The sequence below is a fragment of the Ammospiza nelsoni genome, chromosome 1 (assembly GCF_027579445.1).
Source record: "Ammospiza nelsoni isolate bAmmNel1 chromosome 1, bAmmNel1.pri, whole genome shotgun sequence".
NCBI lineage: Eukaryota > Metazoa > Chordata > Aves > Passeriformes > Passerellidae > Ammospiza > Ammospiza nelsoni.
This window is the reverse complement of record NC_080633.1, coordinates 20782920-20802902: the sequence shown is the minus strand read 5'-3', so window position 1 is coordinate 20802902 and position 19983 is coordinate 20782920. Positions and strand designations below refer to the sequence as shown.

General features: G+C 36.8%; 1 protein-coding gene across 3 annotated transcripts in view; it reads left to right on the top strand.

Annotated features, from left to right (window-relative positions):
• The first annotated feature begins 828 nt into the window (after positions 1-828).
• The window catches only part of SLC39A12 (solute carrier family 39 member 12), a 34841-nt gene continuing 15686 nt past the window's right edge, over positions 829-19983 (top strand). For 2 of the 3 annotated variants that reach the window (XM_059476459.1, XM_059476450.1), the window contains exons 1-7: positions 829-871; positions 1969-2321; positions 5657-5938; positions 9450-9657; positions 11555-11757; positions 16332-16503; positions 19753-19925. In XM_059476459.1, coding sequence (XP_059332442.1) covers positions 2052-2321; positions 5657-5938; positions 9450-9657; positions 11555-11757; positions 16332-16503; positions 19753-19925 — 1308 coding nt within the window. In that variant the 5' untranslated portion in view covers positions 829-871; positions 1969-2051. The remainder of the gene's footprint in view (positions 872-1968; positions 2322-5656; positions 5939-9449; positions 9658-11554; positions 11758-16331; positions 16504-19752; positions 19926-19983) is intronic. The other variant, XM_059476467.1, reaches the window with a different exon arrangement.

The following is a 19983-nucleotide window of genomic DNA, read 5'->3' as shown; positions in this document are numbered from 1 at the left end:
CTGCTTCCCAGGATTTGTTGGGCCAGCTGGGATGGTAGTCCTCCATAGCAGCACGGAAAGTTTGGGAGGTGGGAGAATGATATGACTGGTGTGCTGCTGGTCTCTGTAGAAATCTGTCACTTGTGACGGTTTTCACTAACTTCCAGTGCAGTAATATTGTAATAGTGTGGTGATGTAAATGTCAACTTTGTAACAGTGTCCCTCTGGAAAATCTGAGTGGGTGGATGACCATTTTTTTCACCACAGGCTGAGCTATCCCAGCTTTTTCAGTCGGTGGAAATGTGACATAGGATAAGTGGGGATGAAAGAGGCTGTTCTGTATGGGCAGTGTTTTGCAAAGAGAAAATATCATTTTTCTATGGATGTGCTTGAAAAGATTTCTATTTCTATTGTGTTCTCATATTTTTTAAAATTAGTAATATTTTATTGAAAAAACAAAATTAAGGTTTGTTGTAGCATTGATCAAATAATTTAGTAACACAGGGAACAGTTATGAGTGCTTGCATATATTATCCATCATAAAGAAATACATACTTTAGTAGGTTTTATACATCTTGTACTTCTAAAATAGACTGCTTACATAAAAAGATAACTACTAGAAAATGTGAAATAAATTCAGTAATGCAATGCTTAGAACTTGGAAGTACAAGAAGAACGTGTACTAATTCCTATCCACCTCCATTGTTACCTTAAGGGCAGCTCTCTCCATAGCAACTGAAAACTTTTCAAGGCAGCAATAAACTAATCCTCTCCAGCTTCCAGAGCACCATCAAGGAATTTTAAAAACATTGGACTTCCAGCAGCTAAATACTTCTGAGGATTCAGAAGGCCACAAAGCTAGATACTCGAGCATTCTTTTTCCTTTCAGAAGGTAAGAAAATAACATTTAGAAATAAATGCTCATAATATCCTCATAACAATGATACATATTCCTAACACTAAAATATATCTAAATACCAAAAGATTTCCTAATATCTAAAAACATATTAACTTTTTTTGGACTAAATGTCCGTTTGAATTCAGCAGTTCTTTTTCAATTTTAAATACTTTGTTACAAAGTTTCCTTTAAAATAAGATGTGTATCATATTGCAGTTCAAAGGAGATGAACGTATATGTGGCTGTTTAACACATACTTTACTATCTGAATATGTATGTCACTGACAGCATCTGCCCATCAATAAAATCAAAACTTCTGAGGTAAACAGAAGTGAAACTATTTTATATTTCTTGTGCTTTGATATCGAGATAGATTACTGTGAAAGCAGAAGGAGTGGTTTATTAGGAAGGATTGTGAAGAAGAGAGATTTATAGTACAAAATGTCTTTTGCACCTAAAGTTAACAAGTTAAGCTTGTTTGTCTTGTTTATTCAGAGTTCTTTGAGTGAAATTATAACCTCAGCTTTGTAATACTTCTGTCTGAGTAGTGATCACTAATTTTTAAGTACATCCTGTTCCTTCTTTCTTTGTGAAGTATAGCTGGAGTTTACTGATGTTGGTAAAGTGTTTTGACAATATAACCTGCTTTATATTATTGCTATGTAACGTAATTACTGCACATTCATAATAGTATTAGACTAGCAATATTTATTTACAGCTATTTTTGTTACTAAAAACCTGTTTTCATGATGAAATGAAAGCAAAAGCCATGGTATTTTTCTATTCTTACTGAAAAGAATTAGTAGAGAATGCAATAACATAACACTGAAATGAATGCCATAGACTTTATTTTTAAGAAGAGGGAAGGGCACTTTGAGACAACCTCTTATTGGTAATTCTAAAGAACTTTTGAGGCCATAGTTGTCTTAGTTTCCTGCTGTTCTGTGCTGTAAAGTCCTTACAGGCTCCCTGTTGTTCAAAAACAGCTTGTCACTGCAAATCAGCTTAGCCGACCAATTAATAAATCCTTTCGAACATATTGCATTCGCACTAATTAAAGGGTTGGGGTTTTTTTCCCCTTTACGATTCAGATTCTTCAGGTTTCCAGTTTAAGCTGTGCAGCGCAAACAACAATCCAACACTCAGTGCAGATCACGCACTGCAGGAAGAGGAGATGTGTTTTCTGACCAAGCATCCAGCTCTTGGGGTGGTATGTTCTGCTTTCATGTTCAGCGTGCTCATTGCTGAAGGACAGCCTGGGGAAGAGCATGGGCAGGATGGCAGCAATCCTCCCAGCAGAGGCTCTCTGGTGGAAGTTTTACGCGTTCTCTCAGCTGAAAACACTGAGCTCCACATGAACCACTCACGAGAACTGGTCAAAATGTTACTGGAGAGAGCTGAATGCCCACAGCGGATTTATGGCATGCAAGAGGATTGTAATCTGGTTAGTGCTTCAATTAATGAGGGATATCTTTACAGGATCATCAGTGAGTTCTAACATTTGTTTGAGTATACTGTCCTGAATATGATACCTAAACAGGTAAAAAACTTTTTGCAGCAAAGAAAATTTGTCCCTGCTTTGGTTCATTTTGAATTATTATTATTTATGCTTTGAGCTCATGAAGAGATATTCCAAACACGACAGGCAGTCCTTTGAGTTCCCAAGCGTTTGTTTTCCAGCAAAAGTTTTTCTGCTGATACCTTGTATAACAATAAAAGCATGAGCTTGAATTTGGGGCACAGGATTTCCACCATGGAAAGACATAGGTAAACCCTGGGAACCAGTTCTGCCACTTTTTTTGTTGTCGTTCTGGATTTTACTTCATAAAAATAAAACCCAGACAGGATTGTCTCAGATTTATGTGCTACTTCACTGAAATATTCAACATTAAGGGGAGGGTTTTGTAAGCAGTTCAGGTCAAGGAAAATGAAAGGCAGAACAATGAATCTACAAATCCAAATTGAAACTGGAAGTAGTCCAGGGTACAGTTGCACAGAGGGATTGGCTGTCTACTTGAGAATATTTTCAGAACTCAGTCCTGATTCAATGAATAAAGGACAGGGACAGTGTTACTGAGCAACTCGGCTAAAAGGGACGACAAAGGGCTTGGTCAGCCTTGGCTTTCATTACTCTGGCTCTGGCACTGCTCAGTGACCTACATACAGCAGTGTCACTTTATACCACACTTAGGAAGATGGTCTGAAAGGTGAATGTTTTTACAAGGTGCTGTTTTCAACAATCTGCCAAGCCAATGAAGTGGGAATCTTTTTATCCTGTGCAGTAGACAGCTGCTCACTTTATTGACCCTTTCTAAAAATGCTCCAATTTTTCATATGAACCCAAATGTGAAATTTCATACATAAATATTGTAGGTGCCTGTCATTACCTAAATGGATAATTTTTTATGAGGGAGATTATTCACACATGGGCAATGAATATGCATCAGATACATGCCCAGATTGAAAATTATCATAATAAACATGGCTATATAGTCCTCCCAAACTACACAAAACAGGGGACTAAGTTTTTGGTCACCCTTTTGTTTTTCTTCTCTAGTGGCATGGTTTTTTCTGGTATTTGTGATGCATTTCTGGAGAGCTTGTTGGTGTCCTTGGATGGACAAAATCGAAGGGAAACTTAGCTGGGGCTTACTTTGTTCAATACTGCTACTCTGTTCAGGCTTCATCTTGGAAATTTTCTATAGGAAGACTTTGAGAACTTTCACCATTTTCAGTATTCCTCAGTGTCATCTGAGTCTGACACACTGCATGCATCCTGCACTGTCAGTGTTTCTGGGCCAGCACCAGAGGCACGTGGTTTTCTGTAGGAAATCCTTGAGGGAGACGTGGCATTTTCAGTCACATGGTGCGCACTTGGTACTGTGCTGAAATCTTCCATGATGATTTAACAAGATTTGGTAAAGCAAGATAGCAAAAGCTGTGCAAGAAGCACTACCCTTCAAGTACATCAAAATTTGAAACAGTCCCACCTTATATTTTCTTCCTCATACTTGTTGGGAATTGCTAATTCTTTTCAGATTCAATTTCCCTTCTAAATCCAGGACTGGTTTATATACCACATGACTTTGTTTTCAGATTTTTTTAATTTTTGTTTTTATGGTATCTCTAATGGGCATTTAAAAGTAGTGAAGTTTAATCCTTTTTTTAGACCCTCTTCTTGTTTCTTGTTATATAGTGGTCCTAAGACTCTTTGGGCAGGGGCTGGCAGCTGTTGGATGGCATCTGACATTTCTTTATCTCCTAAGCAAACAGAAGTCATATATTTCTTGCATTGGTAAACAAGTTGTTGGTTTTTTTTTTAAACTTCTGGCCACTTAAAGAAAAGAAACTCAGACTTCAGTGCCAAGGTTCTGGGCTTCTTTTTTTGTTTAGCTTTTCTAAATCAGGGACAGATGGTTATTCCTGTAAAAATATTAGTAGCAGCAAAACCCCCCCAAACTAAAAAACAAAAAACCCATGCTAATGACCAACCACTTTATATTCTCTTAATATCACTTCAAGGGTCACTCACCATGGGCTACCCATATACTATGGAGTAGCTGCATCTTTTACAATGCATCTGCTTCCTTCTGATTGGCAATTTTCTTTTCAGTCATCTTCCCTGCAAGAGCAAACAATGGACTCACTGATTGTAATTTATCCTCAGTGGGTTTTAAAATCTTACAGAATTCTTTGAAAATCTTCCACTTCATGCCATATGTTTATTGTATTACTACTGAGTGTTCATAAAGGCTGGTTGACTGACTTGAGGTCGTTGGGACAGAAAAGAAAATAGACTCCTCCTGGTCAAAAGAGTAATTCTCAGAGACTGCATTAGGAAAAGTTAAAGACCTTAATAAGCAATGAAGGCAGGAGAGGACACAGTGAACCATACTGTAATCTAGCTTATTTATGCATATAAATAGTTAATTTGGCTATTAATGCTTACAATTTTACACTTATTAAAATCTGCGCTCAGATGTAAAGCCTGCACAGGGTGAATATGTAATTTCAGTCCCTCTTGAAATGCATTTGAAGGATTAAATGGGGTTGAGACCTTGTGCTGGCTCTCTGCACTGGATCTCATTGTTGCAGTTAACAGAATTCATTGAGAAACATAAAAATATCTGTGTGATTACAGGCTCAATTATGTCTCTCAGCAGGGCATTGAATATGGTATAACTTCTGTTTACATAGCCTCAATTAACTACAGTCCAGCAACTGTTTTTATCTTATCATGTAAACACATATAGAATGCACAGATGACAATATGAATAGGCCTAGCCCTTATCTAATATATTTCTAACCAGAAGTATAATCTGCTGAAGCCAGTGGAAGCTTTTTGCTCTCTACAATGATTGATCAGAATTATTCCTAATTGTAGGGAGTCTAAATCATAGAATTACAGAATAGAATCATAGAATGGTTTGAATTTGAAGGGACATTAAAGATCATGTAGTTCTGTACCCCCTACCATGAGTAGGGGCACCTCCCAATAGACCAGGTTGCTCAAAGTGCCATCTCTAGGACACTTCACTTTCCTTAAAAATTAAAGGGGCTCTGGAAAAAAACCCATGGTGTGATCTTGCAGCCATAGGACTCTGAAGAATTACCTACACCCTCCTCCTGCCATTCCATCAGCCTGCATTTGTGAAGTTTTGGGTTCGATCCCTTAAATATAGAACTTGTATTCTCTCATTGTCCTTCCTATCTGTATTTGCAGATGCCTGGCAGGCTGTCACTTGAGTTGAATTTCCATATATTTTTATTTCTTCACAGTGCCTTGAACCAGATGCTTTGTTACTGATAGCTGGAGGAGATTTAGAAGATCATCTCAGTGAAGAAGTATTTGAGAGAATTTCTCTTATTCTTCTCTACTACATTCTTCATCGTAGAGATATGTGTTCTTCAGAATTCAGTTTGAATGATAAGGATTACAAATTTTACCTACAGAGTATGCTTAGTTTAAGACATGATGAAGACTGTTATTATTTTTCACGGAATGAAACTGAAGATATTTTAGCTGCAGTAAGGCAACATTTTAAAACTTCTGAAAACCAGGTAAAGAAAACATATGTAAAAATAACTTCATCTTTATTACAGGTGTGATACCTTTATGCTAGTACAGAGACTATGCCAGTACCAGAAGACTGGTAGGTGGAAGTGTCCAAGTACAGGCTGAACACTGGGATTGTGTTGGCTGTGCTGCTTAATGCTTTTCTTTGAGTTGTTTCTGGCATGTGCCACTTCCACATGGTGGTGAAATACTGTACTTTAGGGACCATTCCTAATGGGTAATTTAGATGCAGTTGCTCTGCTTAGGGCAGATGGAAAAGAGCACAGCTGTGTAGATGCAATATCTTGCACTTGGCTCCAAGTACAGAAAATACTTACTCATTTCTGATATTTCTTAGCATAGATACACTACCAGTGATCTATGAGATCTATTTGACATAGATCTATCTATATGGATCTATTTGAGATCCTTATCTCAAATAGGATCTATAAAAGAATAATATTATGGAGTTCAAAGTTGAAGCATTTCAATGGTATGAAGTAGAACAGATACATTACTGGCTGATATAGGAGAAACAATGAATTCTTTCGCTGTGATGAAATCCCTGCCAGGTTCTACATTTCCATGTCTATCCAAAGCTGGATGGAATGAGGAATCTGTCCAAAGATATGATGGCTTCCTTCAGTAGAAACACATTTGTGACTAATTATCTACAAGCATGGATATGCATTGTAGAAAGATTGTTAAAGATAAGCTTAAATTTAAAGTTAAAAAAAAAAAGCATAATGAGGATTTTCAGCTGAGATCATAACTTCTAAGTCAGGGAACGTGCTTAAGTTTTCTCACTGCTGTTTAGAATTCTTTATTTCAAATAGGATCTATAAAATAATAGAATAATATTCTGGAGTTCAAAGTCAAAGAAGAAACTTTTCCTTGTAATGGGCAATAAAACAGGTTTTAGCCAGGTTAGATAACTCCTAAAGTACAGGTTGACCTCCAGTTTGCAGCTCCTTAGATCTGTTCAATGTATTGAGTTAAATTGGTTTATACAAAGGTCAAATTTTTCATTTCATTAGATTTTAATTTACAGCATGCTGTAGTAGGGTTTTCTGCACAAACAGAAGATGGGTAGGAGACCTGGCTGTGTCCAGAATGTTGAGGGCCTCCAGTTCCTCTCTCTGTCTTTGTGTGGTCACTTCCCACCATAAATTATTCATTGACCAGTACTTTTGGTTCTGAGTCTTGGTGAACGTGCCGATTTCCAAGGACTCCAGTTGTATCTGAGCAACTGTAAAGAGGCATTGGTGGGTATTTGAAATGTCAAGATAGAATAACAGCCCATAAAATGCTTTACTGAGGGTTCTGTTTGTTTATGCTGGCAGTATAATCACTTGTCAAGCCTGTCCAGTAACTGAGACTTCATTCACTGACTTGAGGGAAAAGAAGTTTCTTTTATGAAAGGTACACAAAACATAATAGCATAATACTTGGAATCACAACACTTGAGTTGTGGAAAAGGGCCAAATGGTGCAGAGTAGTCATAGAAGAAAAGCATTTCTAGTGTCTCTTTCTGTGTTTTGGTTTCACAGAAAATGTTCTCTTCTTTAGTCATAGCACCTAATGTCTTGTTTGAAATGAGATATTAAGGTTTGGATTGGGAAAACTTTAATGTATAGTGAATGAGCAGGAAAAGAAATGGCAGCCTCCTCTCTGAAGTGTTTATGATCTACATAAGGAGAGATGAGTGTGTATGAAATAAATGACTACTGTACTGGCTCATCTAACTGGCTTTTAATTTTGCTAATATTAGTTTGAAAAAAATAAATTAATTATTTTTTTATCTTTGTTGTTGTTTTTTTCAAACCCAACCATTTGCAGTGAAAATAAACAAGAAAGGAAAAAAAGGAAGACAATATAAAAAGGGGGATAAATTTCCAGGAAACTGAGAGAGTTTGCAGACTTCCACACACATGGTTCTATACCACTAACTACTGTTTTTATTTGGTCACCCAGCAGGAAAGTCATATCAGCAAAATTATATCTTTCCATATTGTCCCCAGATAACTAATCCATAAAAAACTATTGATTCCATTGAATGGGTCAGAACTAAAAACATTAAAAGAATTTGTTGGAATCCATAAGGTTAGAGGATTTTTAAGAAATGGTTAAAAGAAGTATGTAGGCCTCAGATTGAAGTTTTGTTAGCATTGCAAATGCAAGCAGAAAAGTTTTGACATGATTCTGCAAGCAGAAAAGTATTGACATGAACGAAGGTTTTGAATTAAGGCCTTGGAATCGACCAGAGTTTTTTGAACGATGACTTGTGACTGTTGCCAAACGTGATTCATATCTCTTTCAGGGATTGGGTCTTCACAGCATTGAGTTGCTGTGCCATAATATAGCAATGCTTCAGTTTAGTGAAAATAGGTCTTCAGCAGATAATAAGCAGAAATTTTGCAATAGAGCTATGAAACGCAAGTAGCAAGCGACAAGAAAATGAAAGCTTCTGGGTCAAACAGAGAGGGGGAAATGTTGTAATCCATAAGGTTAGAGGATTTTTAAGAAATGGTTAAAAGAAGTATGTAGGCCTCAGACTGAAGTTTTGTTAGCATTGCAAATACAGCAGAAAAGTTTCCCATGCAAGCAGAAAAGTTTCCCAAGCAGTAGACGTGACAAACTACTATAGGTCTCTGTGGAATTGGCTTTAGGATGGCAACAAGGTTATTTAATGTATATCTTTAGAAGGTTAGCATGAATAGAACTCTGTTCTTTGTCTCTTATGAACTAGTCTTTGTTTTAGCTACTATTACGTATGTTTTATAAGATTGGATAGAATGCTTGTCAATATGTGTTTTCTGTGTCTGATTGGCTGAATTCTAGTCTGAGATGATTTTATGTATTGCTGTATGAGCCCTGTTGGAGGAGACATTTTTTGGTGTGGATCAGTGAGCTGTCATGTCTCCATTTTGTGTTTTGAGACTGATGTGCTGGAAATAAAAGCAAAAATCTCTTCACTGGTCTGGTTACAATGTTATCCATATTTGGATAATTTGCCGCGGTCTAGTGGGTTCCTTTTTTAAGGCGTGGGTTCCTGACACCATTGGACTTATACCTGTCCCGTCCCCTGCAGAATTCTTCCTGAACTTTGAGATGAAGAGTTACAGTCTGTATTATCTGAGCCTATTTCTTGTGCCTTAACAAAAATTCATGCCCTTTCTTCTACTTTCTAGAAGTAGATGTAGATGTAATTGAGGAGGACACTAGGAACAATAGAAACGGCAGGAAAATAACACTGAGCAAAAATAACCTGAATGAGGAACTGTACTTTTTCCCCATTAGACACTGAGTAAATGTTCAAGATTTTTAATTCTATGCCTGTTCTCCTTTAAATGTCCTTTGATTAGCTGTCCTGCTGGCAATTACAGCTTACATCTTAGCATTTTTTCTACTCTGGCTGTCTATGAAATTGTTCTCTACAGTTTCTCCTCCTGTCACTTTGATTATTTAAATGGAGGTTAGCAGGACTGTCTTCATGCTGTTTTCTCCTGATTTCAGTGTGTTGATGTGAGCACTCTGGAGAAAAATGCTGATATAATGGACAGAGATGGTGCTGATGAAAACACTCTTCCACGCCTGGCTGCTTTAATCCTTACTCTGGCTCTCCAAGGAGTCTGTATGGGGAAAGCAAGTTTGCCTTCCCCAGAATTCTTTATAAAATATATTTTCAGTTCTCTAAATAGTACCACTGAGCTCCAAGTGACAGGTAAGCTGGAGTATGCAAAGTTCATTTCTTCAGGAAAATTTATTGCTGGACTTATCAGAAATGCTACTTAACCATAAATAAATAGAAGTATAGGAGTGCTCTAACAGGTCCAGAAATAACAAAACAAAAAACCTGAAACAAAACTAAACAAATGCCAAGCTCTCAGCAGCAGCAGCAGCAGCAGCAGCAGCAGCAGCTATTAATTTCTGTAAAAGGTTGTGACTACTTGGCAGTTTAAGAAGCTAAGCTACACCATCAATTCAGAGGCCTGGTATGTATTTAGAAGGTTGTTATAAGACATCAACTTTTCCTTTTTTGTGGCAACTGCTAACAGCAACAGTTTACAAGCTTTTCAGAGCACTTTTTAAAAGTCACATTAAGTATGGGTTAAAACAGATTAAAAAATTGAATTGAGCATAGGTAAAGACATTTTTAACATTCATAAGTTACACAGAGGTACATTGAATCACAGAAATAAATACAAAAAAATGTAATAATCCTTAGGCCCAAACTGGGGCTTATAGATTGCATTAACAAACACTGGTTTGGCAGCAAAGCCCTTCCTTTAAAATTGCCCAGCCAGATCTTGTAAAATAATTCTCACAAGAATGGATAGAGCCATCTCAGCCCAGTGCTACTAAATAGCTGTGTATGGTGAAATATGGCCCCAGTGAAGATAACAGCAGGACTGTATGCTTGGTGGAGTTAGGATGTCATTCAGAAAAACAAAAAATGTTCTTAATATTTTTATCAATATTCTTAATAATAAAATTGTTATATTCTTAAAATTTTCTTAAGTTTGTTACAGAGTAAGTCTATTTTATGTCTAAGCTCATTATACTGTCCCTTTAAATTTATTTAAATTCTTAATAGTAATTTCAGGAAAGAGTAAGAATCTGGAAGCATAGAAAAAGAAAATTAGATGTTACTATATTTAGAAAACAAATATACCTGCAAATACAGCTCCATTCAGATCTGTTTGTTTACCTAACCAAAAGAAAGTAGTGAAACATCTTATCAGAAATTTTTTTGTGAGATTTACCATTAGGACTACACTATTTGCATTTTCTGAGTAACAAGATTTAAAAACTAAAGGATTATCATGTGGAAACATTCCCATTAATCTAAATTTCTTTAAAATTAATTTGTGGACCACTTTTTAATAGACAAATTAAGGTTTACAGGAATTATCACTATGGCTTCATTTGAAAGTACAGGGGTGAAGGAAGGTGATAAGGAAGATAGGATAGAGCCTGCATCTCAAATAACTGGGCATTCCATCAGCAGAAGCACACATTGCACCCCAGCTATTTAATGAGGTACATCTGTGCATGATCTCAGATTTGGATTAGGGATCCTGGCTCTCTCCTTCCTGTTTCAGTACTGTGAGCAGGCATCTTCCCAGTTAACCAAAGGAGAGAAAAAAAATCACTGTCCTGTGCTGTGCTCCTGAAGTGCAAGGACAGCACAGCATGCTGAAAATTGATTTCAGGACACCCTATGGAGGATGTGTTTCCTGATCCAAATACCTGGCTGTGGCAACTTAGTGTGGAGTTCCATTTACACAGGAAAATTTCAAGAACAGTGAAGTTATTTAACAATTACTAGATAACTTTGTCAGAGATGCTGAATAAATGAAAGATGAATTTCCTGCCAGTCATATCTGAGTGCGACATGTAAAGGGGGAAAGGCTGAGGATCTGGGTGTCTGGAACTTCCAGAGTTGTTAAGCAGAAATTGCCTCTAGTACCAAACTATAAAGATAAAAGAGTATTAAAATGAGGAATTGAATCAATGTTGTAACAAACAAAAAGAAAAAAAAATTGTCTTTTAAATATTTTGTCTTTTAAGTGTGTATTTTCCTATGGTAACATATCTGTTCTCTAATCAATTACTAGAACTAGAACAACTACTCAATGTGCTTAGAGTCAAAAAGACCTGCACTGTAAATGGACAATTTCACAGTCACAAAAGAAGACGTTACAGTGTGGCAATCAGAGATACTGGAAGAAGAAATACTCCAGTCAAAGGAAACCATACAAAAGGAGACTATCTGAAAGGCTATTTTGAAGATCGTGAAAGGAACACAGATTGGGACCAGGTTCATTTATTTTTATGTTATTATAATGTTGGTGACAGAATTTCACAGACAGAAGTTTAAATTGATTTGCAAACCATGCAATATGTCTGAGGTAAAATGTATTAATTTCAAAAAGGAATGTAGATACAGATGAAAATATATATTTATATAGCTATATTGGTTTAAATACTAATTGGGAAAAAAATTTTGTGGATGTTGAATGTGCAATTAAAGTCACTGGGAGGGGCTAACAATGGCTAGTGTTACCTGGAATCAGGTGTTTCTTCAAGACTCAGAGGAGTGGGTTAACATGGCTTCGATGTTTTCTTACAGTTATTAGAGATTTCTTGTGGTTTTATGTCACAGAGTTTCTAGGACGCCTTAAGTGACCTGGTAGAAAGAGGGATTGTTTTGCACTAAGGAAAACAAATTCAATTAAAGTTTATCTGTAAGTTGCTTTTAAACGGCTTCTGTAAATTGAAGACTGGACATTTCCAAACTCTTTTCATAGCCATTTATGGAATCCAGAAGTCTTCTTTAGAAAGTATAAAGACTGTAAAACAGAGCCTTAGGTACTCCAAAGTATGTTCTCTGAGAACTTTGAAGGACACTGGCTTATTGCAGGTGATTTTATCCTTATCCTAAAAATTTGAAAATAAATAAATTTTGTTTATGGCAATGATCAAGATGGTAACTGACTTCCATCCTTTAGACGGGGTATCATTCCACAGACAAAAAAGGAGACTCCAAAGCATATAATTGGTATATATTTCCATGTATACATTTGAAATATATTCTTCAAAGAACACTTTTCTATTGTTTTCAACCCTTTATCATTTATATTAACTCAGTGGCAATGTTTCTTTTCGATTTAGGAGAACTGAGTGATGTTGACTTTTCTGTGAGGTCATTTCATGAGTGAAATTGACTTTTTCTGTGTGGTCATTTTATGATGGGGAGCTGAGACAAATTTCATCTGGTTAAATGCTATTCTGATAGATATTTATCTCTGTAATTATATTGCATTTGAAATGCATACTCTATCAATACGTTTATTTCTTTGCAGCTGACCACAAAAAAGGATCATGCTGATCAGCATGATGAGGCTTTTAATGGGGTCTCAAAATAATCCTGAACTAAGGTCATTTTAAATGTGTTTCATATGAATTTTAAATTATGAAGGACAGAAATCAGTAGTGATCCTATCTGTAAGAGAAGTAAAATTCTCCAGCAACTGAAGTATTTTTAAAGCTCAGTTTTTTGAGTTCTTGAACTTCTAAGACTGACTGTAACTCAAAGGATAAATGTGCAGGGGCATTATCTGAGTCTTAGGAGTCAACTGTTCTGTATACATAAAAAAATCACAAAGAAACATCTGGACAGAACATAATTTCTCTTCTGTATTAATTCCTAGTTTCTAAGGAGGTTTTTTTCCATTTATGTTCTTTTTAGCTATGCCTATTTTCCTTTACATATTCCACATGTAAAGTGGAATATGTAAAGGAAAATGGGCATAGCTAACATATGGAAACACTTCATGTTTCACTGCAGTGTTGCTAATTTTTTCTCCTGATAGTTTTTCTGCAGCTATGATAGCCATTGTGCTTCATTAGTAGCTGATTCTGCTACGTACAGGACATTGACTTGTCTATGGCTTGTGTTCACTAACTGCTTTAAGATCTGTAATTTAATTTTTATATAGGAATAATTATTTGAAACATTACCACAAAAAAGGGTCACTGCTTTCTTTTGAAGTCATTATTGTCTCTACAATTACAAATGTCTATAAAAATAGTAAATGGTAAGTAATCTAATATGATAAATAATCTTACATTCCGTTAAACTATGTCACATCTATGTATTCATTTATTTTCCCTCATTAAACAAACATGGATTTTGGAAACCCAAATCATCCATCCATCCATCCATCCATCCATCCATCCATCCATCCATCCATCCATCCATCCATCCATCCAGCTTTTCACATGAAAATATGCAAAATCAATGTGCTTATTTCTTTGTTATCATCCTCCAGGATGATACACGCATCGTTGCTTTTCTATTGGAGACAGTTCTCTGCCTCCTTGTTTTAGAAAGCTTCAAAGGCTGGGACTTGCAACTAGAAAAGATGCAGGTCCTCATGCCCCACATCTTACAAGAACATTTTACTAAATAGACATTAACACTATTTTTATGTAGGGGTGGACAATTTATTTTTACGATTGATATTTTGATTCTCATTGAAAATTCATGGTAATAAATTCTCATCGAAAATTCTAGACAATAAATTCACATTAAAATTTAGGTTTGCAGTAATCCTGGACCTCATCTTGTCTATTGTACTTGTCAAAAAAGAGCCAATTTCAAAGTCAGATCAGATTTCACAGAGCCATGTAGAGTTGAATTCTGAATGTCTCCAAAAACAGAGTTTATAGTCTTTGAGAAATCTGTACCAGTCCTTTATTGCCTTCATCTTGATGGCCTTATTTATTATAGCATATTGGAGTTTTTAATTGCTGCAACTAATACCTTTCACCTCTCATTCTTTTGCTGTATGCCTCTGAAAACATTCTGGTTATGTCTTCCCTCCAATCACCTTAGACTGTTGAAGACTTAAGATGCCCACCAACCCTCCTGTTCCCAAAGTGAGCAAACCCAGGTCCCTCAGCCTCTCCTGGCACATCATGTGCTGCAGTTCCTAGGCGTCTTGGGGGCCCTCCATGGATTTCCCTCAATTTGCCAGTGTCTTGCACTGCTGGTTATTGGCTGGACATAGTCCAGATGTGGGCTCCCATGTCCTGAGTGGTGGGCAATATTCTTTCTCCAGTACCTGCTGGCTCTGCTCTTGCTGGTGCAGCCAGTGTGCAGTTAGTGGTCGCTGCCACAAGGGCACACTGGTGGCTCATGTTCAAGTTTCCTGTCAGGAGCCACCCCAAGGGCTTTTTCTGGAAACCTGCCTTCCTTCTGGCCAGTTTCCCTAGCCTCCATTGATGCATGGAGTTATTCTGTGTGAAGCCAAATAAGTTTGTCTTGGCTGATCTTCACTAAGGGCTGGTCAGCCCATTTTTTGTCCTGTCAGGTCCCTCTACATAGCAGCCACACCCATCAGCATTCTGACTAGTGGTCCCAGTTGAGTTTCACCTGTGAATGCCATCTGGTGCACTCTGTTCCATCACTCAGGTTGTTGGTGAAGGTGTTAAATGATAAATAATATAATCCCTGCTCTGACTGGTCAGCAGTGCTGCTCATGACCAGCCAAAATCCTAGTGTTCCAACTTGATACCAGATGTAAGTGCTCCCTAGTTCTGGAGTCAATATCTCTACCTAGAACAGGCAAAATTAAGGCCTCTTCTGATATGGTAGCTCCTGAATTGTCTTCATGCTCTCCTTTGGTCTGAAGGCAGAACACGCTCAGTCCAGGTGACAAGATCACCCATTATCCTGAAGACTTGGATGTGGTTTTCAGAAAAAACTATATCAGTGCTCAATTAATTCAGTTTCTTAGTGAACCATAAAGCATATTTTACTTTACTAATGGATGAGCAATAGCAGGAATGTGTTGGATTTTATCTGGGTTATTGAAAGGTAATTATACTTAACTTCAAAAGAAGGTTAGGCTTCAGTAATGAGATAAAGAATATTTAGGAAAACCTTGAGTCTCAGATGCAGACTAATTTAAATGAAAGAAAATTTTTTGGTTTTAAATATTGAATCACAGCTCATCAGATGAGATTAAGAAATTAAGATTATTAATAAAACAATATATTTGTTAAGTAAGATAACATATTTGATCTGGAGTTCTTCTGTTTAAAAGTGTTTACAGAAATTTCCACTAGAACTTTTCTTGTGTTAACTGCTCGTGTTTTTACTGGAAGTTTCATCCTGGAGCAGAACACACAAAATGTCTTCATGACAATTTTTGAAATATAAATGTTTCCATGAAAAATTGCTTCTTTTGACAAAGACATGCTCCAAGCAAGAACAAAAAGTAGTTGGAATTCAGAAGTACCTGTAATAATACGATTATTAAGCAATCTTTAGACCAATATTAGACTATGTAACATCTAGTTTGCTGACATGCCCTCATTTATTGAATTTAAAAAGCTAATTTATTTCCATATCTTACTGAAGATCCAGTACAAGGACGAATTTCAGTATTGCTTTAATGCGGGCAGTATCTTATATTAGTAGCACTATTACTGCAAATAATGTAGTTTCACAAGAATAGCTAAGAATATGGTTTGTATTAGCATTGAAACTTTTTTCTTAGCACATATAACAATAAAATATTGAGAGATATTATTAGATATTATTTTGTAAGATCTTAATGACATTAAGTGGCTTCAATAAAAATTGAGCAGGTTTATCCTAAAGATTCTGATCTTTCTGAAATATACTAGTATCGATTTTACACAGAAAAAAAGTGAAGTAATTGAAGTAATTAAACTAATTTAAGCAAGAAAGAGTATAGATATATAGCAGGTTTCTTCTAGGGCTGGAGTGCTCTGTGTTCTTCTAAGATTCTGTATTTAACCTCAAAATTAAATGCAGGTATATGCAACATGTTTAGTAACTGTGTATACTTTCCTCCAAAGGTTTGTTTCTCTGCCAATGAACTTGTGAAGATATTTTTGAAAAACAGTTCTTCCTCCATTTCTAAGGACCACTTCAAGCAAATCAGTCCAGCTATCATTCAACAGCTTTTAAGTTGTTCATGTCAGCTTCCTGATTTCAAACAGACAAAGCTTCCACCAACAACTATGGAAAGTAAGTTATGTTCTTATTAATAATTTTTTATTTAAATTCAGATAAAGGGGTGCAAGGACTTCTGGAGACTTTTCACTCATTAATAATCCAAAACATAGGATCTATGCCATCTGTAATTTATGCATTCTATCATTTCATAGCATACATGTCAGATAATAGTATTATATTGAGAAGTGAGGAGAGTCAATGGTCTAAATTTTATACTATTTGGAATTCTATTTCCACATGTAAGGTTTTAAGCTTTATTTTCTTCATTTGTTAGAGGACTGCTTGATATTGCCAGCAGGTAGGCAATAACAGGTCCTCATCTATGGATTGCTGGGCAGTAAGGGCTTATATTGTGAAATTTGCGCCAGGTTTCTGTTGTAAACATTGCATTGCTCTTACATAAAACTTCAAAGCTACATTAACTGGCATTTTATACCATGATGTGGCAAATGCTTGATATAGATAAGTTGAGCAGGAATGCTACTGGTGTTTCAGCTTGTGATATTTTATAGCAGAGGAGCTTTGAGGATACTGTTGGGGTAAGAAAAACATCCAGAAAAACAGTAACAGGGCAGCAGGACTGTGTGATAGAGCTGGAGCAAGAACTGACTGAGGGTCTAATTAGGTTGTTTCTTGTTGCAGTTGTAGCCCTCACATGCCTCTGCTTCCAGGGTTTTCTGCCCCATCTGTTCCATGGATTTCACTTCTCCTGTAATCAGTCCTTAATCCACCTTATAAAAGAAAAATCTGAATGTGAGGTGACTCAGATACAGGGTCAGCTGAATCAGAAACAGGGCTTCCTAATGTGTTTTCTGGGTTTTTTTTTTCACTTTAAGCCAATAATATCTGGGTTACAAATCAAGGTGTACTGGTGTAATAACAGAGACATTAATTTTGCTGGGGAATTTGGGAGTCGGGAATGACCAAAAAGGAACAGACATCTAACCATAATTGCCTGCATCTACAGGAGCACTTTTTAGGCTACAAATCAATGTCTTCAATACCTTTATCCTAATATCTACATGGTCAGCTTTAGATGACTGGATCTTTTTGGAGCTAGTAAGTTTTCCCCACATCCTGCTGCCCAATGATCCTTATGGATCAGCACATGAATTAAAAAGCATGAAAGGACACGTGAATATCCCAGAAGTAAAAAGCATGGGAGAATCCTCATGGATATTCCAAGAATTGTTATGGTAGAGACATACAGAATAGGAAGAATCATTATGGGTCTTCAATAGGCAGCAGTCCTTTCTTATATCTCTGCTCATTACTTGAACACATTGCAGTCTTTACTGCTTTGATCTTTTCTGTGCTACACAGATATGACCATTTTTTAGATCGGGAATCAAGGGACAAAGAAAGAAAAGAAAGGAACTTACCCAGGTCACATACAAGGTTCATAAAAAATTCACTGTTAAGTGGTATTCTTCCAAGTCTAAAGCCATCAGCCCAATCAATGACATTTTACTGATCTCATAAAGGTGAGAGATGAGAAAAATTGAACTATTCAAGTGCAGAATGGAATTAATAAGAGCCCTTTCTACAGCCCTTTCCCTGTGCTTTTTGACAAAGGAAGGTTTCCATGACCACAGGGACACTTCTGCCGTCTTATTCCAGATAAAGAACTCCATGTTTGACCTATGTGTGAGCCAGTGATCTGAGCATAGGCTCATTAGTCTTACTGTGTACTCTTATTTTACTGATGGGCTGCGCTGTTTTGGCTAAGTCACCAAGGGCCTGACATTCCATATATTTCTACTATACTCTTGTATTTGGATGTGCAGTCTGTGAAATTAGCTGTCTGATTTTATGAGGTGCTAAGCACTCGCAATGCTATTGAAGTTTGAAACATTAAGTGACAGTTTAAAATATTTTGGCATTAATTCCTTTATGTGTGTTTCTCATCAGTGTTTTACCTCCCATTATAAGACTTCCATAGAAATTAATTGGGATTCATGTTCTGCAAAAGGCTGGAAATGTGAGCAACATGTAACTCTGAGATTATAAAACTAATATTCAAAAACATCCCAGCAATCTGGGAAAAATAGGCTGGTGGTCCTGGTGTATTAACTGAAGGGATGTAGTTCCACACCAGATTTTTAAATATAATTTGGACCAAAATGTTTGTGCTTAGAACCTAAATTAGATCACTACATTTATTTGAGATTTTAGGCCTTTGTTTGTTTGCAGAAAATGATTTGGTTAAAAAACTGGTGTTGACTGTAAAAATACACAGGTGTGGCGTGTGAGAACATAGAATCTCAAGCATAAATCTTTTAATAGAGGAAGCAAATACAGAGCAGGGTGCACTGTGCTGCTCTGAGTGACTCTGATTTGCATAGACACAGTCTGTTTTTCTCTTAGGGTCTGAAATTTGGAAATACCAGACTATTACATGCAAAGCCTCAAAAAATGAATGTTTTCTGGGTTTCTAATTCTATCATCTGTTCACACATGACTAGAAAAATCTATATGGCTGTTGTGGCTTAACCCCAGACAGAAGCTAAATATGAAGCAGCCACTCACCCACCCTTCACTGCCTCCCTCCACAGGGATTGGGGAGGAGAACTGGAAAAAGGTAAAACCCATCAGTTGAGCTATCATCAGTATAATAATTGAGAAAAAGTAAAATATACAATTCATGCTACTCCTCCTACTAGTGCAATTAGAAATGGAAAAGAGGATTACAAAGGAAACAATAAAAGAGAGAGGGAAATAAACCCCAAGATAAACAAGTGATGTGCAACACAATTGCTTACCCCCTGCTGGCTGATGCCCAGCTCACCCCTGGGCAGCAATCAGCCCCTCCTGGCCAACTCCTCCCAGTTTCTGCACTGGGTATGGATGTTTTGTGATGTGGAATATCCCTGTGGCCAGTTTGGTGAGCTGTCCCAGAGGTGTTCCCCTCCCCTTCCCCAGATTCTTGTGCATCTCCTCACGTTCAGAGCATGAGACACTGAAAAGTCCTTGGCTCAGTGCAAGCACTACTCAGCAACAACCAAAACATCATTGTGTTACCAACAATATTCTCATCCTGCATCCAAAAACTGCACTGTACCAGGTACTAGGAAAATTAACTCAATCCCAGCTGAAATCACATAGTGTCACAATGAATCACTTCTCCTGAGTGCTTGTACAGAGGTATGAAAACATATCCTCAAAACAACAATTACAAATATTAAAAAATACTCAAATACAAATACAAATATTGGATTAATAAAGGTGCCCTTGTTTTGTTTCATTTGTTTTCCCCTACAGAATATGGTTACAGCACTGTTGCTGTTTTACTTATTACTATTGGATCTATGTTTGGTACAACTCTCATTTTATTTAACTCCTGTCAAGAAATCTATACACTCATTTTACAGCTGTTTGTCGGTTTGGCTGTTGGAACCCTTTCTGGAGATGCATTGCTACATCTTATTCCTCAGGTAAGTAATAGACACTTCTGTGCTTTTTAAAATGTTGAAATATATGAACAGAAAGGTT